The following is a 19,981-nucleotide window of genomic DNA, read 5'->3' on the forward strand; positions in this document are numbered from 1 at the left end:
CCTCGTTAACCATGTCCACAGAGGGGTCCATATTTTTCTTCTTTATGAAACCAGAGCTGCCTCGTGAGGTAGATGCATTGAGGACACATATTGCAAAATTTCAATAAAGGTCCTGAAACACATGAGTATTTTCATGGAATGGAAATTAAGAAAAAAAAAAAAAAAGAATAGAAGTGAAACCAAGATTTCCCAAAGCAAAGATTTCTGGGATTAAGAGATAAGATGAGATGAGTGAAGCTGAGTGTGCCATGCACTTCTTTAGGGGTAATGTGAGTTTGGGGAAGGAAAAATGCAGTAAAATGAGAAAAGATTAGGCCTTGATAGTGCATAGCAAATTATTGTAGCATGCCTCCTCACCATATGCTCATTCCATGATAAATTCATGTTCCAAGATGAAATGAGAATTAAGATGCATGGGTTTGGAGATTCTGGAAAGGATAATAATAAAAGGAACCTGCATGATAAAAAAAAAAATCCCAAACAAAAAACCACACCCAACAGATAGTCTTTTTCAAAGCTCAATTATTACACACATTTCTCTGCCTTGTCAATTTGGGATGTTATTCTTCAATGTATCAAATCCTTACAATTTACAGTTCCTATACCAGGTTTCCTTGCTTATATAAGATTTACTCAGACAAAATCTGTTTTGCTGATGGGCTATGAACCCCTCAATTGTTTGTTGTTGTTTTCTTTTGGTTTACGAGAATACAGGAGTCATGATGTAATGTTGCTATGGCAATGAATATGTACAAATAGATGATTAAGGTGGTGGGGGGGGATGTTAAATCTTGAAAAACACATTTGCATGTAAATTCTTTCCAGTGAAATAAAAGAATCTTGCATGTAAATCTTTTTCTGTTATGTGCAAAAATATGAAAGAAGGACGTGTTATATCACATCTTGAATAATGCATTTCTATTGTTTATATTAAATGACATGAACAACTAAATATGGTACAAAGAGTATTTTTTATTAATGGTTCATTTTAAAAGACATTGGATTAAGACCAGATTAATTTCCATGGGTGTGTGTGTGTGTGTGTGTAAATAAAGTATAATTGGGACACATTATAAGGATTAAGATCTTTTCTTGGTTGCCATGAGTGTGGCATTAAGAACTCAAGCATATAAGGAATATTTATAATTTCCTAACAGTACACTTTGCTAGCTATTAGGATTGAATTCACTGAGAGTAGTTAACACCTTACTGCAAAGCTTTCATAGTACTGACATTGGAACATGCACAGGAGGATGGGGAAAATGGTATTTAAAGACCTAGTTTAAAATATTCCTACAAATAAAGTACTTAGATTTTTGATGTACTAACCTTTCTTGATGTTTTACAGAACTTTGAACCAATAATTTAAAAGATCCTGGTTCCTTTATTGGCTGGCCATGTACTGACTGACAAGATACCTAACTACTCTTTTTTTTTTTTTTTTTTTCTATATATACTGTTCTTAAGATAAGGTAAGGATCCTTGCCATCTGATGAGGATTCTTTGGAGCAGTACTGTCCAGTAGAGATGTAATGTGGGCCACGTGTGTAATTTAAAATTTTCTAGTAGTCACACTAAAAAGTAAAAAGAAATAGGTAATATTGATTTAATAATATATTTTATTCAACTCAGTAGGTCCGAAATACTATCATTGCAACATTTAAGCAAGATAAAATTATTAGTAATGTATTTTATAAATTCTTGTTTTTGTACTAAATCTTTGGATCTAGCGTGTATTTTTTATTTACAGCATATGTCGATTCAGTCTAGGCACATTTCAAGGGCTCAATATCCATATGTGGCTAGTGGCTACCATGTTGATAATGCACAATTAGACTAAGAGGAAAGCATTGAGTTTCTGTAGAATATTGAAATTATTCAATATTCGACTTCTTGGAATAATACGCTTTTTTTTTTTTTTTTGGAAAAGGAGCCCTGCTCTCTCGCCCAGGTTGGAGTGCAGTGGCGCCATCTCAGCTCACTGCAAGCTCCGCCTCCTGGGTTCACGCCATTCTCCTGCCTCAGCCTCCCGAGTAGCTGGGACTACAGGAGCCTGCCACCACACCTGGCTAATTTTTTGTATTTTTAGTAGAGACGGGGTTTCACCGTGTTAGCCAGGATGGTCTCGATCTCCTGACCTTGTGATCCGCCCGTCTCGGCCTCCCAAAGTGCTGGGATTAGAGGCGTTAGCCACTGCGCCCGGTCTTTTTTTTTTTTTTTTTTTTTTTTTCAAATGAGAGCTTTGCAACTTGCAGAGGATGTTGCTTACTAAATTTGAGACAAAATAAGTATGTGGGGAGTAAATCCCTGCCATTGTTGTAATGTGTATGGTTTAACAATGCTCTCTCATACACTACCCTTTTTGATCCTGGTCAAAGTTCTGGGAAATAGGGAGGAATTAAGTTCCACTTACTTTTGAGGAAGCGGACCCAGAAAGTTCATTACATTCTGCTATTTAGGCTCCCGGTATCATGATCTATTGGCAGATCACAATTTAAGGTGCAGTTATCAAATAATGAGCAAGCCAAACCAGACAAAATATAATGTGTCCTAGTATTTTTTTGCCTTTTTAAAAAAGCATCTGTTTTGTGGGTGTCTGAAAGGGCTCAGATTTGTCCCACATCTCCAGTTTTTTGTTTGTTTGGATCCAGGATAAAATGAGAACAAAGTTTTTTTGTGCTTAGGAATATTTTGACTTATCCAAGATGGTGGCAGAAAAGATCCTCAGGATGCCACCCACATCTCAAAGTCCAACAACCATCTCATCTCCAATATTGTGATCCTTTGATAATAAAGTCAGTTACATACAACATTTCACCATAGGTCTTTCATAGAACTTAGAACGCCTAGCATATAATTTAGTGCTGAGCTAGGTGAAGAAGCAAGCAATGTTTTACCCTAAAGCAATTTTTAGGACGCTATCACTTTTCAAGGAACCCCCTAACACTAGTAGTAATAACACCAGTATTGTATTCTTGCTTTTTCGCGTTGTTCAGACTGAAATAATTCCATTCACTTTAATGTTCAGGCTCTATAGGTGAATGAAATTTAAGTTAATTTATATACATTGGTAATGTGGCCGTTGTCCTTGTATTTTCAGGCACAATCCACATGGGAAACACACCCATTTGACAGCCTCTAGGGATTAAACAATACTCAAACAAGTTTTTCATATGTTACTTTAAACAATTCTTCCCCTTCCCTTAATCCGTGTGTGTGTGTGTGTGTTTGTGTGTATGTTCCCTTAGTTCTTCAATTGCTGAAATTGTAGCTGCCGAAATTATCTTCCATAGGTGAGGTCTTTTACCACCAGACGTGGGTCACACATTGTAGATGGCCACATCACCTGGCGCAGGTGGTCCAGCTTTGGTCGCCATTTATAGAGGGGAGGGTTCCCAAAAGGCACCCGAGAAGAGATGAAGTTTGTTAAACCAAAGCTTATAGGTCCAGAAGGCAGTCGGACAACTGGTCATTTCCAGGGATGAACAGAGAGGGCGCCCTTCCCCAGAGGCGCAAACGGCCAGGACGCAGGGGTGGGACAAGCGAGTAGGAAGCCCGCGGGGCTCTCACAGCGCAGCCTGGTTGGACTTAAGGACCCTGGATAACAAACGTCAGGAGAGCTAGGAGGCTGGCTCTTCTGTGGGAGGTTATAGAGCGGATCACCTGGGCGCAATCGCCGCGTAATTGAAGTTTCCCTAAAGTCTCAGTGGGGCTTTTCCTCCCGTGCGGAGCCCCATTCCTGAGTATCTAGTCCCGGAGGCTCCGCGCCGCTTCCCCACGCCACCTCTTTATTCGCCCCAGCTCTGGGCGATCTCACTGCCGGGCACAGGGCCGCCTTTGCCTGCCTGCCCTGCAGCAGCAGGCCCGGGCGGCTGCGAGAGGGCGCAGGGGGCGGAGGCGCGGCAGGGGCGGGCTCTGCCGCCCGCCCCACCACCCCCTCCCCGCCCGGCTGCGGGGCCAGTGGCAGGAGCGCCGCGCACCGCCAGCCGCGGGGGGCGTGGGATGGGGGCGGCCGGGGAGGGGGGCGCCCACACTGACTAGAGCCAACCGCGCACTTCAAAAGGGTGTCGGTGCCGCGCTCCCCTCCCGCGGCCCGGGAACTTCAAAGCGGGCTGTGCTGCCCCGGCTGCCTCGCTCTGCTCTGGGGCCTCGCCGCCCCGGCGCGGCCGCCTGGTGGCGATGACCCGGGCGCTCTGCTCAGCGCTCCGCCAGGCTCTCCTGCTGCTCGCCGCGGCCGCCGAGCTCTCGGCAGGTACGGTGCTGGTTTCTCTCCCGACGCCCGGAGCTGGGAGGAGGTCTGCAGGTGGGCACGGGGGTGGGGGACGCCGGGTGCTCCGAGCAAACTGACCTTCGGGGCGGACGGGGAAGCGCCAGTCGGATTGAGGGGGCGCGGGATAGGGTGCAGCGTGGGCACCTGACGTCTGGCAGCCGTAGGGGTAGACAGGTGTGTTGGGGACGAAGCCACCCGGAAGAGGGAAAAGGCAGCAGGGACGTGGGGGAGTAAGTAGTAGGGGTGAGGCGGGTGACTAATTTGTGGGCAGTTTGCAGCGGAGAAAATAGGAGAGCGTTTGTGGGTGCGCGCATGACTGGGAGCTGGGTTCACCCTGCAGGGACCGGGAGGGCTGCAGGTGTGCGTCGGACGCACGCTGTGTTAAGCCCCTGAGAGCTGCTCAAGGATGATGGCATGGTGGTGGTGGGAGGTGGTGATTTAGTCTGAGTTTTAGGAGGCGGGGAATACCCCAAAAGCCGCAGATGCCAAGCTATGGAGGCGAGAGTGGGAGCTTAAATCTGTGTGGTTTGCAACGCACATTGCTTTCGAGGTACGATCTTTACTCAGAGTTCCTGGGGAAAAAAATTCTGGCAAGCGCCCCAGAGTTTATAACAGGTCTGTGCCTTGATAGGCTAAATAGAGCCCTCTACCCAATCTAGAAGCCAGACGTTTCTTTATAATGTTTACTAGAAAGTGGGGCAAATGCATCTTTGGTAAAATCATAATGTGCTGTGACTAAAAGCCCTTTACCTCGAAAACTATTTTCATTACATTGTCCTGGATTATGCAGAGGAGGAGCAGATTCTTTGCTAACTCATTCTTTAAAAATTTCGATCAGACATTGAAGACATTTGCACATAAAAATCTGGTGTTTTCCCATAGAGCTGTGTTTTGTCCGAAGCTGATTTTGATGCATTTTGTTTTCCCAGATGACAATCTGTTTGACATTAATAGCTGTATTCATGGTGGGTCGTTTTCCTCTTAGTGACATGTGCAAGAGAATGATTTGAATGATACGATTGCTGTCATCTACAGATTTCAGTGTTTCAGATGGCCTGAGAGAATCACTAAATACAATATTCAAATATAAATTTGATTATTGAAAAGGATTAATCAACAAAATCTGAGGATTAAAGCATTTCAGTTATCTTTTAGGAAAACAGCCCAAGACTGTCGGAAAGATGATGGGATAAAGTGAAATATTTGCATTTAGAGTTAATAAATTTATAAGTGGGAGAAAACCAACTATGGGAAAGTCTTTAAAAAATGGGTGAAAACTCTGCTAACTTGGGATACTGAAAGTGCTCTTGACAATTTAATGGAGTTTACAAAAAAAAAGTCTTCAAGATATCACAGTTTTGATGAGGTGAAACTGCCTCTGGAGGCTCTCTGTACAACTCTTTTTATTTGGAGGAGCTGATAACTTGGCTGCACACATTTTTACAAAACAGATTCAATTATTTTTTAAATGTAGCTTCAAGGATATATTTTGTTGTATACCCAGAATCTTTAGAAAATTTCAGAGACCTTGAGCATAGCAACATGCCTCATGTTCCTGAAAAGGCATAGAAACTTTTGACATTGAAATATGCAAAAAATAAAAAAAGATAATCCATTCAAAGTCACTCACTTAAAATTTGAAGTCTAAGAAAAATGCGTGATATGGAATAATGTAGTAGAGACGTGTTTATTGAAGTTGAACTTTTACAAAAAACTTTTCTATGTCAAGTGCAATCATTTTCAAATCTCCTTAAGAAGTCTTTACCCCTCTGTGTCCCACGTTAACAATGTATATTGCTACTTACAGTATTTATTCTTAACTTTATATAAATCTCTGGCTATTTAGTAGAAAGATTCAAGGTAGTTTTGTTTTGCTTTTCACTTTTTCAATTGGTTTTATCACATGGTTAGCCAACTGTATTTTTACCTGGTCACTTTTACAAATTACACTGTTAATCATGTTGGCCATTTATGACATGTACTTGCCATTGTTGGAATGTTATATGAGAAGTTGTTCTTGATGTAATGACATAGTCAGTGAAACTGTGTGACAGAAGGCACCACCTTTCATCTGGATCTGCAGAGCAGGCCTGGGACTTTAAATATCTGAACACATGATAAACCAGTAAACCTTTTTTATTTTGGCTGCTCATTCCCCACATTGTTGTCACCTTAGGAGTGTCCATTGCTCCTTTTTGAGAATCTCAGAAGATAACAGCGGGTAGAGACTTAGAAAAACTATTTATTGGTCTGGACTGGAATTAAAAAAATCAGGCTGGCCAGGTGCAGTGGCTCACGCCTCTAATCCCAGTACTTTGGGAGGCCGAGGCATGAGGACTGCTTGAGGCCAGCAAGTTCAAGACCAGCTCAGGCAACATAGTGAGACGCCGTCTCTACAAAAAATTTAAAAACAATTAGCCAGTTCTGGTGGCACACACCTGTAGTCCTAGCTACTTGGGAGGCTGAGACAGGAGAATTGCTTGAGACCAAGAGTTCAAGATTGCAGTGAGCCATGATCGTACTACTGCACTCCAGCCTGGGTGACACAGTGAGGCACCGTCTCTAAAAACAAGAGAAACGAAAAACTCAGGCTCCTCTAAGTTGCTCTGATTATGTAGGTTCTGGATGCCTTGATGTTTGATAAGAGAGACCTGACATAGCTTCACAACATTCATCATGTGTACCCAAAAAAGAAGTGGCAGAAAATGTCCTGGAGTTCTCTACTTTGAAGCTGTGATTTGGATATTACATAGATTTACATATTGTGCATTCTCTTCTAATTTCTTGAAACTCCTTTGTCCTCTGGTCCAGCAAGGATTATTAAGAGCCCAGAAAGCCGTATGTTGTTACTCCAAAAATGGAATGAATATTTCCTTAATAACCAGGGTGAGAGTGAGGGTTTCAAGTAATGAAATTCTTCCCCCCACCCCCCTGCACCCCCTCACCCCCACCGCAAACAATAGTTAGCAGTTTCCGCTAAGAGTTTTCCACAGTGTTGCTGGAAGTGAAAGTGAAAGCTCAGGGCTGACTGAGTTTATAAATGCAAAAGGTGTGGCCACCTTTGCCCTTCTTGAAGCATAGTCATTTATCGGTTGATTGACACAGATGTGGCAAGAGGCTCCCTGGTTCCAAGGAAGACATCTCTGGCCCAGGAGAAACTATGCTTAGAGATTTCCTCTGAATTGCTAAACTCATACAAAAAATAAAGGACTTTGAGGTGTGAAAGTGAGTACCTAAGGATGACACTACATTTTTGACCCAAGCAATAGAAGAATGGACCCTTAATTGGGGTGGGGCGGACTGCAGGAAAAGCTGGTCTGGGGAGAGAAGGGTTGGTGCTGACACATCACAGGAGCTCAGTTTTGGATATGTTGAGTTTAAAATGCCTCTCAGATGCTGAAATGGAGATGTCAAGTAAGAAATTGGTTTTCTGGGTCTGAAGTTCAGGGTATAAGTCTGGACTGATGATAAAAAATTGAGAGCCAAGGGCATTTACTGATAACTTTCCAAAGATGCATTAAACAGAGCCACAGACTTAGCAAATAAGGCAGAGAATACCTTGTTAGATTGAATTTGAGATAAACAATGAATACCTCTTTAGTATAAGTGTGTCACAAGTATGACATGGAACACAAGTATATTAAAAATTAATTGCTGTTTAATTCCAATTTAACTGGGTGTTCTGTACTTTTATCTTGCAAACCAACATAAAAGAAGTCCTGTTTTGAGATAAACTGTTCCTGATGCATGTATTTCTGGCTCTTTTATTAAAAAGAGAAGTGAAGACCTATTTTCTAGTCCTCATCTCTAAAAACCTCTCCTGTTCTAGCTCCGTTACCGTCTTCATGTGCGTCTCCCAATGTGTCACTCCCAACTCTGCACAGGATATCTCTCTTCTTCTGTGTGAACCTGAAAGGATACCTAGCTTTCCCCAATCCTACATGAGTATCTAGACATGAAAATATGGGTGAAAAAAAACAAGAATAACTCTTGATTCCCTTGATTGTTGCATGAAAGCAGTTGGTTTTTCCCAAGTTTGCTGTATTTTGGAAGTGGTTATTTTCAGATGCAGTTTTGGAGTAGTTTCCTTTTGAATAAACTTTCATGCTTCTCTTTTAGGGGAAATGCTTTCAGGCAGTAGCCAAGACCCACTTTGTTGTACTTTTCTTGGCACTACTTGCATCTCTTGCCATAAATAAGGTTAAGAGGAGAGGAGATTGGATAGAGGCAGGAATAGGGAGGCTGCTGAGCCCTGTGGGCCTGTTATTCTGATAATAGTTTGAAGTTTTAGAGCATATTCCTAAGAGAGCAATGACAAGATTTTGGGGAAGGGGCTTGGATACATAAATATCATCCTGAAGCTGTTTAGTTCCTGCTCTAGCTTAGTCTTGACCTACCAAATGATTAATGTTATCTTCAATTTGAGATCTGTAGTGTCCTATAAATGGACAACTGCCGGCATGGATCATTAAAAAGCTCAGATTATGTTGACATATATATAAAGAGTTTATTTTAATAAATAATAGAACAAGAGAATTAATTTTCAAATATAATTAGTAAACAGAACAAAACAAGGAAAAAATTCTAAGCATAAAGAGTGTACTATGTATTATACCTTATCATGAAAAATTTTTTAATTATTTAAAAAAATTTTTGTGGCTGCATAGTAGATATATATATATATATATGTGTATGGGGTACATGAGATGTTTTGATACATGCATGCAGTGTGAAATAAGCACATCATGGAACATGGGATATCCATCCCCTCAAGCATTTTATCCTTTGAGTTACAAACAATCCAATTACATTGTATATTTTAAAATATGTAATTATTACTGACTATAGTCACCCTATTGTGCTATCAAATAGTAGGTCCTATTCATTCTTTCCATATTTTTGTACCCATTAACCGTCCCCACCTCCCCCCCAACCCCCTACTACCCTTCCCAGCCTCTGCTAACCATCTTTCTATTCTCTCTGACCATGAGTTTGATTTTTAGATCCCACAAATAAGTGAGAACATGTCATGTTTGTCTTTCTGTTCCTGGCTTATTTCAGTTAACAAAATGATCTCCACTTCCATCCATATTGTTGAAAATGACTGGATCTCATTCTTTTTTATGGCTGAATAGTACTCCATTGTGTATATATACCACATTTTCATTATCCATTCATCTGTTGATGGACAGTTAGGTTGCTTCCAAATCTTGGCTATTGTAAATAGGGCTGCAACAAACATGGAAGTGCAGATCTCTTCCATATATTGATTTTCTTTCTTTTGGGTTATATCCATCAGTGGAATTGCTGGATCATATGGTAGCTCAAGTTTTAATTTTTTGAGGAACCTCCAAAGGGTTCTTCTTAGTGGTTGTACTAATTTACAATCCTATCAACAGTGTACAAGTGTTTGCTTTTTTCCACATCCTTGCCAGCATTCATTACTGCCTGTCTTTGGAATGTAAGCCGTTTTAACTGGGGTGAGATGATATCACTGTAGTTTTTATTTGCATTTCTTTGATGATCAGTGATGTCGAGCACCTTTTCATGTGCTGTTTGCCATTTGTACATCATCTTTTGAGAAAAGGCCATTCAAATCTTTTGCCAATTTTTTTTATTGGATCATTAGATTTTTTTCCCTACAGAGTTGTTTTAGCTCCTTATATATTCTGGATATTAATCCCTTGTGAGAGGGGTAGTTTGCAAATATTTTCTCTCGTTCTGTGGATTGTCTTTTCACTTTGTTAATTGTATCCTTTACCATGCAGAATCTTTTTAACTTGATGTGATCCCATTTGTCCATGTTTGCTTTGGGCATCTGTGCTTGTGGGCTATTACTCAGGAAGTCTTTGCACAAACTGATGTCCTGGAGATTTTCCCCAATGTTTTCTTGTAGTAGTTTCATAGTTTGAGGTCTTTAATTCATTTTGATTTGACTTTTTTTGTATATAGTAAGAGATAGGGGTCTACTTACATTCTTCTGCATATGGATATCCAGTTTTCCCAGGACCATTTATTGAAGAGACTATCCTTTCCCCAGTGTATGTTCTTGGCACCTGTGTTAAAGATGAGTTCACTGTAGGTGTGTGGATCTGTTTCTGGGTTCTTTATTCTGTTGCATTGGTCTATGTGTCTGTTTTCATGTCAGTACCATGCTGTTTTGGTTACTGTAGCTCTGTAGTATAATTTGAAGTCAGATAATGTGATTCTTCCAGTTTTGTCCTTTTTCCTTAGGATAGCTTTGGTATTCTGGGTCTCTTGTGGTTCCATATAAATTTTAGGATTTTTTTTTCTATTTCTGTGAAGAACGTCATTAGTTATACCTTATAGTATCTTCTTGGTTTTCCATTGCTTTGGTCTTCTAAGTCTTACATTTTTCACAGTCAATAGTCAAAATCTCAAGATTTATCCTTACATTGTTGAAGAAATTGGGATAGTATGTTTAAGAAATTGGGATATGTTCATAAATTATACAGAAATGACTCTTTTGCTAATGGGACTTAGGAATACCCAAACACTATCTTCTGAGTCTCATCTTCAGTTAAGAGGTGACATCTAGAAAAAGGAGGTGAAACAAGGCAAAGTAACTTTTTCTTATTACCTGGAGCTTTTGTCCCCAGTTGCATGGAAAACTTGAATATGCTCTTCTTTTCAACAACTAAATAGCCCAAGGATAAAGGTAGAGGAGCTGTGATAAACTCGAACCCTGTATCCTAATTCCAGGAAACCATTGAAAGGCTATTCAGTCCGGGCAAAATGAAGCCATAGAGGCTGTGGAGCAAGGGACCTCTATTTATAATACCTCACATTAGTCCAGGTCTCATGGAAACTGGCAAGAGTTCCAGGCAATAATTTCAGGGGCAACTGCTAAGTGAGGGAAAAAGTAGAAAGTCTGTGGAAACAGGTGGCGGAATCTCTTCTACCAAGGAAGCAGGTTGTACCCTTCCCACACTTGCTGTGGAAAAGAAGGAAGACATAGCCATGACCATGAGCCCCTTGTTTTTCTTGTTCTTTGAAAGCTGGATCCCTAAAGCATGTGGGCCACTTGGTTCTCTGAAACCTGAACAATACAAATCACTACTCCTCCTACTTAGGGATCCAGTAAAAAGTAAAAGGATGGAGGAGGTGAGTGGGAGTATGAAACAGACAAGGAAGACCTTATTTCCATAGAAGCCAACACTTTGCTCCTTCTCAGGGGCTACCATTGTCTTATGATGTGCCCCTCGAATTCACTGCTCTGATTGGCCAGCCAAGCTAACACGGCTCTGCTATGTCCTGATTCTTCACTTTTTTCCCTCTAGAATAACTTCTCCTTTCTGTTGTTCTCTTCTGTCTTTTAGACAGTAGGCATGCAAAGATACTGTTTCTTTGGAGCTGTTTTAAATTAATCTCAAGAATTCATGGGTGATTCACTCGGTATGACTCAAGAGCTTGGCTTATTATTATTTTTTTTAAAACAATTTAAATTTGCCAATGACTTAAACATCCCAAATTAGATCAATCCACTTTTTCATTAAACTTTTCACTTCAAGAAAATCATTAGGATGCTCCCATTTTGAAAGTGAAACACACATTTTCTCCCAATCTATTTTGTCATTCTTATCTCATGGTTAATAAAAAGACAGGGATGGGTGCTACATCTCTGCATATTGATTAAGTACCTTTTCCTTTTTTTTATGCAACTCCATAATTGACTGAAATAAAGACTCTATGATCAAAAACAGGACGTGAAAAAAATCTAATTCATCAGGATGTGGACATGTTCAAATAGCTAGCAGACCAGATTTTGAATGTTCTCAACATAAAGAAATGATAAATGTTTGAGGTGGTGGATATGCTAATTCTCCTGATGTGATCATTGGACACTGTATACATGTATCAAAACATCACATTGTATCCCATAAATATATACAATTATGTGTCAATTAAAAAAATAATTAAAAACAACAAATATTTAGTTTTTTTAAATGCATACGTATCCAAGAGATGTTAATTTAGAAACTGGTAATCCAGATTAATACAGCTTAAAAAAACCAGATTGTTTTACAACAGAGCCAAAATATATTAAAGAGTATTAACTAATCATGTCTTACAACTTTATCTGATGGCATTTTCCTGGCCTACTCCCCTGGAAGTTTATCTTGTTTTTCTCTATCATCTCCATTTTCGTTCTCCAAGAGTAAAAATTCTACTCTGTGGACATTTGCTTGCTCTGATAGTCATGGTGAGATTGTGTTCTCACTTAAATTCTACTTGCAATCTGTCATTTGTATTTCCAGAAAATAGACATAACACAAAATTTGACAGGTTGAATACAGAATAATTATATAATTAGCAGAAGATCCTTATAGAATAATAAACATGTAACTGAATGAAACTCTTTTTGAAAATCTTTATTTCCTACAGCTACTCTTTAGCTATGTTCTATTAAAAGGCATTCCCTTTTGTAGAGAGAAGAAAGCTGACTTCATTAAAACAACTGGACCCCTTTAGAAGTATAGAGAGTTATTGTGCCAAATCAAGATGATGTTCCCCAGAATGGCTTTTACTCAACTATGCTTTGGATATTGCCATTACCTTGAAGTTTTTTTTTTTTTGCCATATTTCCTTATTATCCTTTTAATATTTATAAGAGTTGTAGTGGTGGCCCCTTTAATATTTCTGAAATAGGGAATTTGAATTTTCTCTCCTTTTACCATGATCAGTCTAGCCGGAGGTTTGTCAATTTTATTGATTTCTTGCAAATAAATAGCTTTTGGTTTTATTTATTTTCTCTGTTTGTTTTCAGTTATTTTCTTCTCTTCATTATTTTCTTCATCTGCTTACTTGAGGTTTAACTTATTGCTTTTTATTCCAGGTTCTTTAGCATGTACATTATATCAAGTGTTGGCAACATTTTCTCAAAGGGTCAGAGTTTATCCTATTTTAGGCTTATGAAACAAATAGTCACTGTTGCATCCACTTAACTCTGCCTTCGTAGTATGAAAGCAGCCATGGACAATACATAAACAGATAGGTGTTGCTGCATTTCGGTAAAACTTTATTTATAGCCAATGGGCCATAGTTTGCTGACCCACATTAAATTATTAATTTAAGATCTTTCTTCTTTTCTAAGTATTTAACTTCTAAGTTTCCCTCTCAGCAACTGCTTCAGCTCATCCATAAATTGTGATATTGTGTTTTTATTTATACTGAGTTAAAAATATTTCCTAGTTTCCTTTGTAATTTTTTGGAGCCGCCTGTGTGTTATTTGGATGTCTGTTATTTAACTGCCAAATATTTTAGTAATTTTCAGAGCTTTTTTTCTTATAGAATTCTACTTTAAATCCATTTGGGATGAAATAACGTAATCTATATGATTTCATTTATTTTGAATTCATTTGTGTTTGTTTTATAGCCTGGCATATGTCTGACCTCGTGAATACTCCATATGTACTTGAAAATACTATGTATTCCACTTTGGATGAGTGGAGTGTTCTGTAAGTGTCATTTAGGTCAAGTTGCTAGACAGTGTTATTGAAGTCTTTTCTATCTTTACTGATTCTCTGTCTTCTTGTTTCACCAGCTATTGAGAAAGGATTGTTGACATCTCTAATTTACTTATGGATTTATGTATTTCCTTTTTTTGTTTTTTTCTAATTGTTGCTTCCTATATTTGAATATTTTGTTTTTGGGTACATACACAATTAGGATTATTATGTCCTCTTGATTCATACTTGTGATTGGGAAAATTCCTACATTATCCCTGGTAATATTTGTTATTATGACATGCTTATCTTTATTACTGGTAATATGCTTTGCCTTGAGATCCACTCTGTTGATATTAATATAACTATCCCACCTTTCTTATGGTTAATATTTATCTACTTTTTTAAACTATTGATATAGTTACTCTGTTATTCCAGTTTTCTTGTGCTGAAAGTCTACATGTTATAAATTTTCCATTCTTTTATGCTTAACTCATATATATCTTTACATTTAAATTGGGTTTCTTATAGAGAGAGCATATGTTTGGGTCCTGCTTTTTTTAATCCTGTCTTACATACTTGTCTTTTAACTGGAGCATTTACAACATATACATTTAATGTATTTACCAGTATGGTTGTATATAATAAATCTGTCATCTTATTTTTGTATCCTCTTTCATTTCCCCCTCTTGCCTTCATTTGGTTAAATTGACTAAATATTAGCTTTATATATTATTTTCAATATTAGTTTCTAAGCTATGCCTCTTTATTTTTAGTGATTGTTCCAAAATTGATAATATTACCATAGCTTATTTAAGAACCTTACCATTATATGCCTCCATTTCCCTCTCTTTGTCTTTTGTGCTATTAATCTCATATGTTTTACTTCTAAATATTTTGCAAACCTTGAAACTTATAGTTATTATTTTGGCTTTACGTATTACCTTTAAAAAAATTTTAAAAATGAATGTACTATTTTACATTTACCCACCTATTTATCACTTTTAGTACTCTTCATTATTTTGTATAAATCAAAGTTTATATCTGTTGTCATTTTCTTTCAACCTGAAGATCTTCTTTCAATTTTTGTAGTTCAGTTCTGATAGCAACACATTCTAATTAATTTTTGTTTAGGGAAAGTTTGATTTTGCTTTACTTTTCCTCCCAAGTTTTATTTTTAAGCTTCAAATATACACTAGAATTAAAAGAATTTTAGTTATCGCCCATATACTGACCAATTGGATTATACCATTATTATTTTATTATATTTGCCTTATCACATATATATCCATTTATCCATCCTTCTATCCATTAATATATGTTATCTTCTGATGCATCTCCAAGTAAATTACACATAGCAGTATATTTCCTTTGAAATACTTCAGCATGCATATTATTACACAGAGTTCAACACTTTTCTTTTTGGATAAAATATTTATATATCGTGACATTCACAAGTCTTTTGTGTGTACTCATGAAATTTTGAGAGATACATTCACCTAATCTTTTTCAGGATATTAAAGATAAACATCATCACAGTGAGCTCCCTCATGTCTCTACCCAGCTATTCCTCAATGCGGTACTCCCAAAGGCATCTGCTGTTCTTTATTCCACCATAGATTAGTTTTGGCTGTTGGGTGTATTGTTTTGTAAATGTCAATTAGGTGAGGTTTATTGATAGTGTTGTTCTCATCATCTATATTTCTTACTGAGAGAAGTGTGCAGCTATACTTATGTATTTGTCTGTTTCTCCCTTTAGTTCCATTAGTTTCTATTTTATATATTTTGAAACACTTAGGCACGTACACATTTACAATTTCCATGCCTTCCTGATGCAATGACTATTTCATTAATATAAGATGTCCCTCTTTATCGCAGTAGTACTCTTCATCTTGAAGTCTACTCTAATAGTAATATAACCATGCCAATTTTCTTATGTTTAGTATTTGCATGTATTTTTTCCCTTTCCTTTACTTTCTATCAGTGTCTTTATAATGAAAGTGCATCCTTTGTACACAGCATATAGTTAGTTCTTAACTTTTACCTTTTAACACTCAGACAGTAATTAAGGTGTTTAGTCCATTAACAATTAGTATAGTAATTGGTAGCCTACCATCTTGCTATTTATTTTTCTTTTTATCATTCTTCTGTTCCTCTTTTTTGGCCCTCTTTTTGACGAGTAATTTTTTTGAGTGTTTCATTTTACTTTCTTTATGGATTTCTTAACTCTCTCTCCTATTATTATTTTTAACTGGTTGCTCTATGTTTAACTGTATTCTTTCTTAATGTTCCTTTTGAATCAATACTGTGTCATTTCACTCATTACTCTTCACACCTGACACTTCAGCCTTCTTACTTCATGCTTCTCTCTTTACCCTGACACCTCCAGTTTTAGTGTAAAGACCTTATAATAGTATGATTAAATTTACCAATAGTATAGTTATATTTACATCAACCAATAATTATGAGGAGATACTTAAGAAAAATCCCTATTCACAAGTGACAGAGCACTGATTTAGATATGATGCAGATTTTAAAACTATTAGGCAAGGAATTTAAAATAACTATGACTAAAAGCTGTAGTGGAAAATGTGGAAAATGTGCATGAACAGTTGTAGCATTTCAGTAGAAGGGTAGAGAGTGTAAGAAAATGTCAAAAGGAAATGCTAAATATGAAAAACAAATAAAAAATGCCTTTGGTGTGCTCATCAATTGACCTGACACAGCCAAAGAAAGAATCATAAATTTGAAGATGGATCACTAGAAATTACCATATAATAGTGTACTTATACTTGTTTAAAGCCATTACACTAAAGAGGGAAGCATCCAGAGGTAATAAAGAGGGAGGAGCAAAAAGACCCAACAGAGCATCCAAGAGGTATGGGGTAATATCAAGTAATATAACATATGTGTAAATGGAATGCTAGAAGGAAACAAAGGGAGAATGGGACAAAAGAAATAGTTGAAGAGATATTGGTTAATAATTTCCAGACATAATGAAAGACATCAAACCACCAAGCACAGAAGCTCGGAGAGCCCAATCCAGACAAATTTCTCTCCTCCCAAACCCTACACCAATAGACCATATCCATCATATTCTAACTGATGACATTCAAAGATAAATAGAAAATCTTGAAGGCAGCTTGCATTAAAAAATACCTCTTACATAAAGAGGAACAAATTTAAGAATTGCAGCAGACTTCTTAGCAGAAACTGCAAAACACAAACCAATGAAGGGACTTTATTTTTTTTAATTTTTAATTTTTTTACAAGAACAGTCCTATTGCAATAAAGTGACAACTTTAAATGCAGTGAGTAAAAAATCGCCAACCCAATATTCCATACTACATGAAGTTTTTTTAAATGAAAGAGAAATAGACATTTTCCAATAAATAAGAACTTATGTAATCCTAGCACTTTGGGAGGCCAAGATGGAAGGATTACTTGTGCCTAGGAGTTTGAGACCAGCCTAGGCAACATACCAAGACCATGTCTTTACAAAAAATGAAAAAAACTAGCCAGGTATGGTTGTGCACACCTGTAGTCCCAGCTACTGGGGAGGCTGAGGTGGGAGAATTGCTTGAGCTTGGGAGGTTAAGGCTGCAGTGAGCTATGATCATGTCACTGCACTCCAACCTGGCTGACAAAGTGAAATCCTATCTCAAAACAAACAGACAAAACCCACAAAAACCTCAAAAGCATGCACCACACCTGGCTACTTTTTGTGTATTTTTTTTGTATTATTGTTACTTGTAGAGACAGGGTCTCACTACAGTGCTCAGGCTGGTCTTGAACTCTTGGCCTCAAGTGATCCTCCTGCCTTGGCCTCCCATAGTGCTGGTATTATAGGCGTGAACCTCTGTCCCCAGCTGCAAGCGCATCTCTTAAAAATACTTTTAAAATGGTAAAAATAATAAGCTAATAATGTAAATAAAATGGAATAAAAATATTCAATTAATCCAAAAGCATGAGGGTAAAATATCCAAGGGATCAAAAACAATGAATGGAAAACAATGAACAATATTGTAGATTTCAATTCAGTTATACCAATAATTACATTAAATGTAATTGGTTTAAGTATAGCAATGAAAAGACTGAGATTGTCAGACTGGGTAAAAAAGCAAGATCTATATGCTATCATAAGAAATCCACTTTAATATAAGAAATGCACTTTAAATATAAAGAGACAAATAGATTGAAAGTAAAACTATGGAAAAAATTATACCATGCAAACACTAACTATAAGAAAGCTGGGGTGGCTATATTAATAACAAACAAAATAGACATCAAAAGATAAGATGCTGCAAGGGATATTCCATAGTGATAGAAATATCACTTCACTGACAAGATGTCATAATGTTGTGTATGCTTCTAGCCATAGAGCTCCAAAATGCATGAAACAACAACGGATAGAACTGAAAGGGAAATAGACACATCTTTAATTATATTTTGAGTCTTCAAACTCCTCTCTCGTATCTGATAGAATAAATAAACCAAACTTTAGAAAGGATATACAAAATCTAAAAAATAATTTTAACTAATTTGACCTAATTGACATTTATGTAACATACCAACTAACAACAGCAGAATACACATATTTTAAAGTGTGCATAGAATATTAGCCAAGATAGACCATATTGTGGGGGCATAGAACAAACCTAATAAGTTTTTAAAAAATTAAAGTATACAGAATATGTTCTCTGAATATAATGGAAACAAATGAGAAATCAACAACAGGAACTTATTAAGCAACAAACTTCTAAATACTCATAGGTCAAAGTGGTTCACCTTAGCTAGATTTACAAAGAAAATAGAGGGAATACACAAATTACTGATGTTAGAAATGAAAGAAGAACATTGCTATCCACCCCACAGACATAAAACTAAAAATAAGGGAATATTGCATTTTGTTCACAATTAAAAAATTTAGGTAAAATGAGCAAATTCCTTGAAAGACATAAACTTCCAAAGACTAATCAAGAAATAATAAATAACCTGAATAGTCCTAAAGAGATTAAAGACATTCATTTTATAGCTCAAAGCTTGAAAACTTCTAACAAAATGTCTCTAATTTCACATTACTTCACTGATGAATTCTATCAAAATTTTTAGGAAGAAATAATGTCTATTCTACATAAACTTCCAGAATGTGCAAGTGGAGGGAACATCTTTCAGCTCATTTTATGAAACCAGTATTACAGTGAAACCTAAACTAGGTAAAGACATCACAATGAAAGAAAACTATAGACCAGTATCTCTCATAGAGATGCAAAAATCCTCAACAAAATGTTATTAAATTGAACAAAAATATAACAGGATAATACATTATTTTCTTGTGGAGTTTGTCCTAAGAATGCAAGCCTGGTTCAACATTCAAAAATCTAATATTTCAATTTACCATTTCAGCAGACTAAAGAAAAACCATATGACAATATCAACAGATGCATTTAAAACCAGATGACAACACTCAACTATAAAACACAGTTGAAATAATTTAAAGTAAACCTAAATGAAAGGAATCCTATACAGTTGGCCCTCCATATCTGTGGGTTTCACATCTGCAGATTCAATCAACGGCAGATTGAAAATATTTCGGAAAAAACACAACAAAAATTAACAATACAACAATAAAAATAATGTAAATAAAAAACCAATATAGTATTAAAACTCTTTATATAGCATTAGGTATTATAAGTAATCTAGAGATTATTTAAAGTATAGAGGAGTTAAGATGGCTGACTAGGGACGTTAGACACTCACCCTCCCCAGAAAGAAGAACGAAAATTGCAAAGAGATAATCACACCTTGAATAGAATATCTAGGAGAGATCACTGGAGATCAACAGAAAAGTCACAGGAAACAACTGAGACACGGAAGAAAAAGGAAGTGAGCAGCCAGCGACTAAGATTGGCTGGGAGCCCAGAGGGGCTTCCTATTGCAGGGAATGGGTAAGTGAGAGACCCTTAGCAGTCCACATCCCCACTAGACTGTTGCCATGGGAGAGCTCCTCTACCTGTACAAACCCTTAGACTAACATGGACAATGATTTAGAGACTCTGCAGGGACATTACACTAGACAGGGAACTTGTACTGGGTCACACACATCCCTGAGACCTAAGCAGCTGCAAAATGAAATAATTGTGAGAGTTCTGCTGTCACTTGGATTCATCCTGCCCTGGTAACCATAGCCCCTGTAGTTCTACATTCTGGAAGCCTCTACTGACCTTCCCCAGTGTCTAGCTAA

General features: G+C 37.4%; 1 protein-coding gene across 2 annotated transcripts in view; it reads left to right on the forward strand.

The window, feature by feature from the left end:
* The first annotated feature begins 3,959 nt into the window (after positions 1–3,959).
* The window catches only part of ACVR1C (activin A receptor type 1C), a 94,787-nt gene continuing 78,765 nt past the window's right edge, over positions 3,960–19,981 (forward strand). For both annotated transcript variants that reach the window (XM_032755663.2, XM_058441849.1), the window contains exon 1: positions 3,960–4,252. In XM_032755663.2, coding sequence (XP_032611554.1) covers positions 4,180–4,252 — 73 coding nt within the window. In that variant the 5' untranslated portion in view covers positions 3,960–4,179. The remainder of the gene's footprint in view (positions 4,253–19,981) is intronic.

This window comes from Hylobates moloch, unplaced genomic scaffold (genome assembly GCF_009828535.3).
Source record: "Hylobates moloch isolate HMO894 unplaced genomic scaffold, HMol_V3 SCAFFOLD_1, whole genome shotgun sequence".
In the NCBI taxonomy this organism is placed as follows: Eukaryota; Metazoa; Chordata; class Mammalia; order Primates; family Hylobatidae; genus Hylobates; species Hylobates moloch.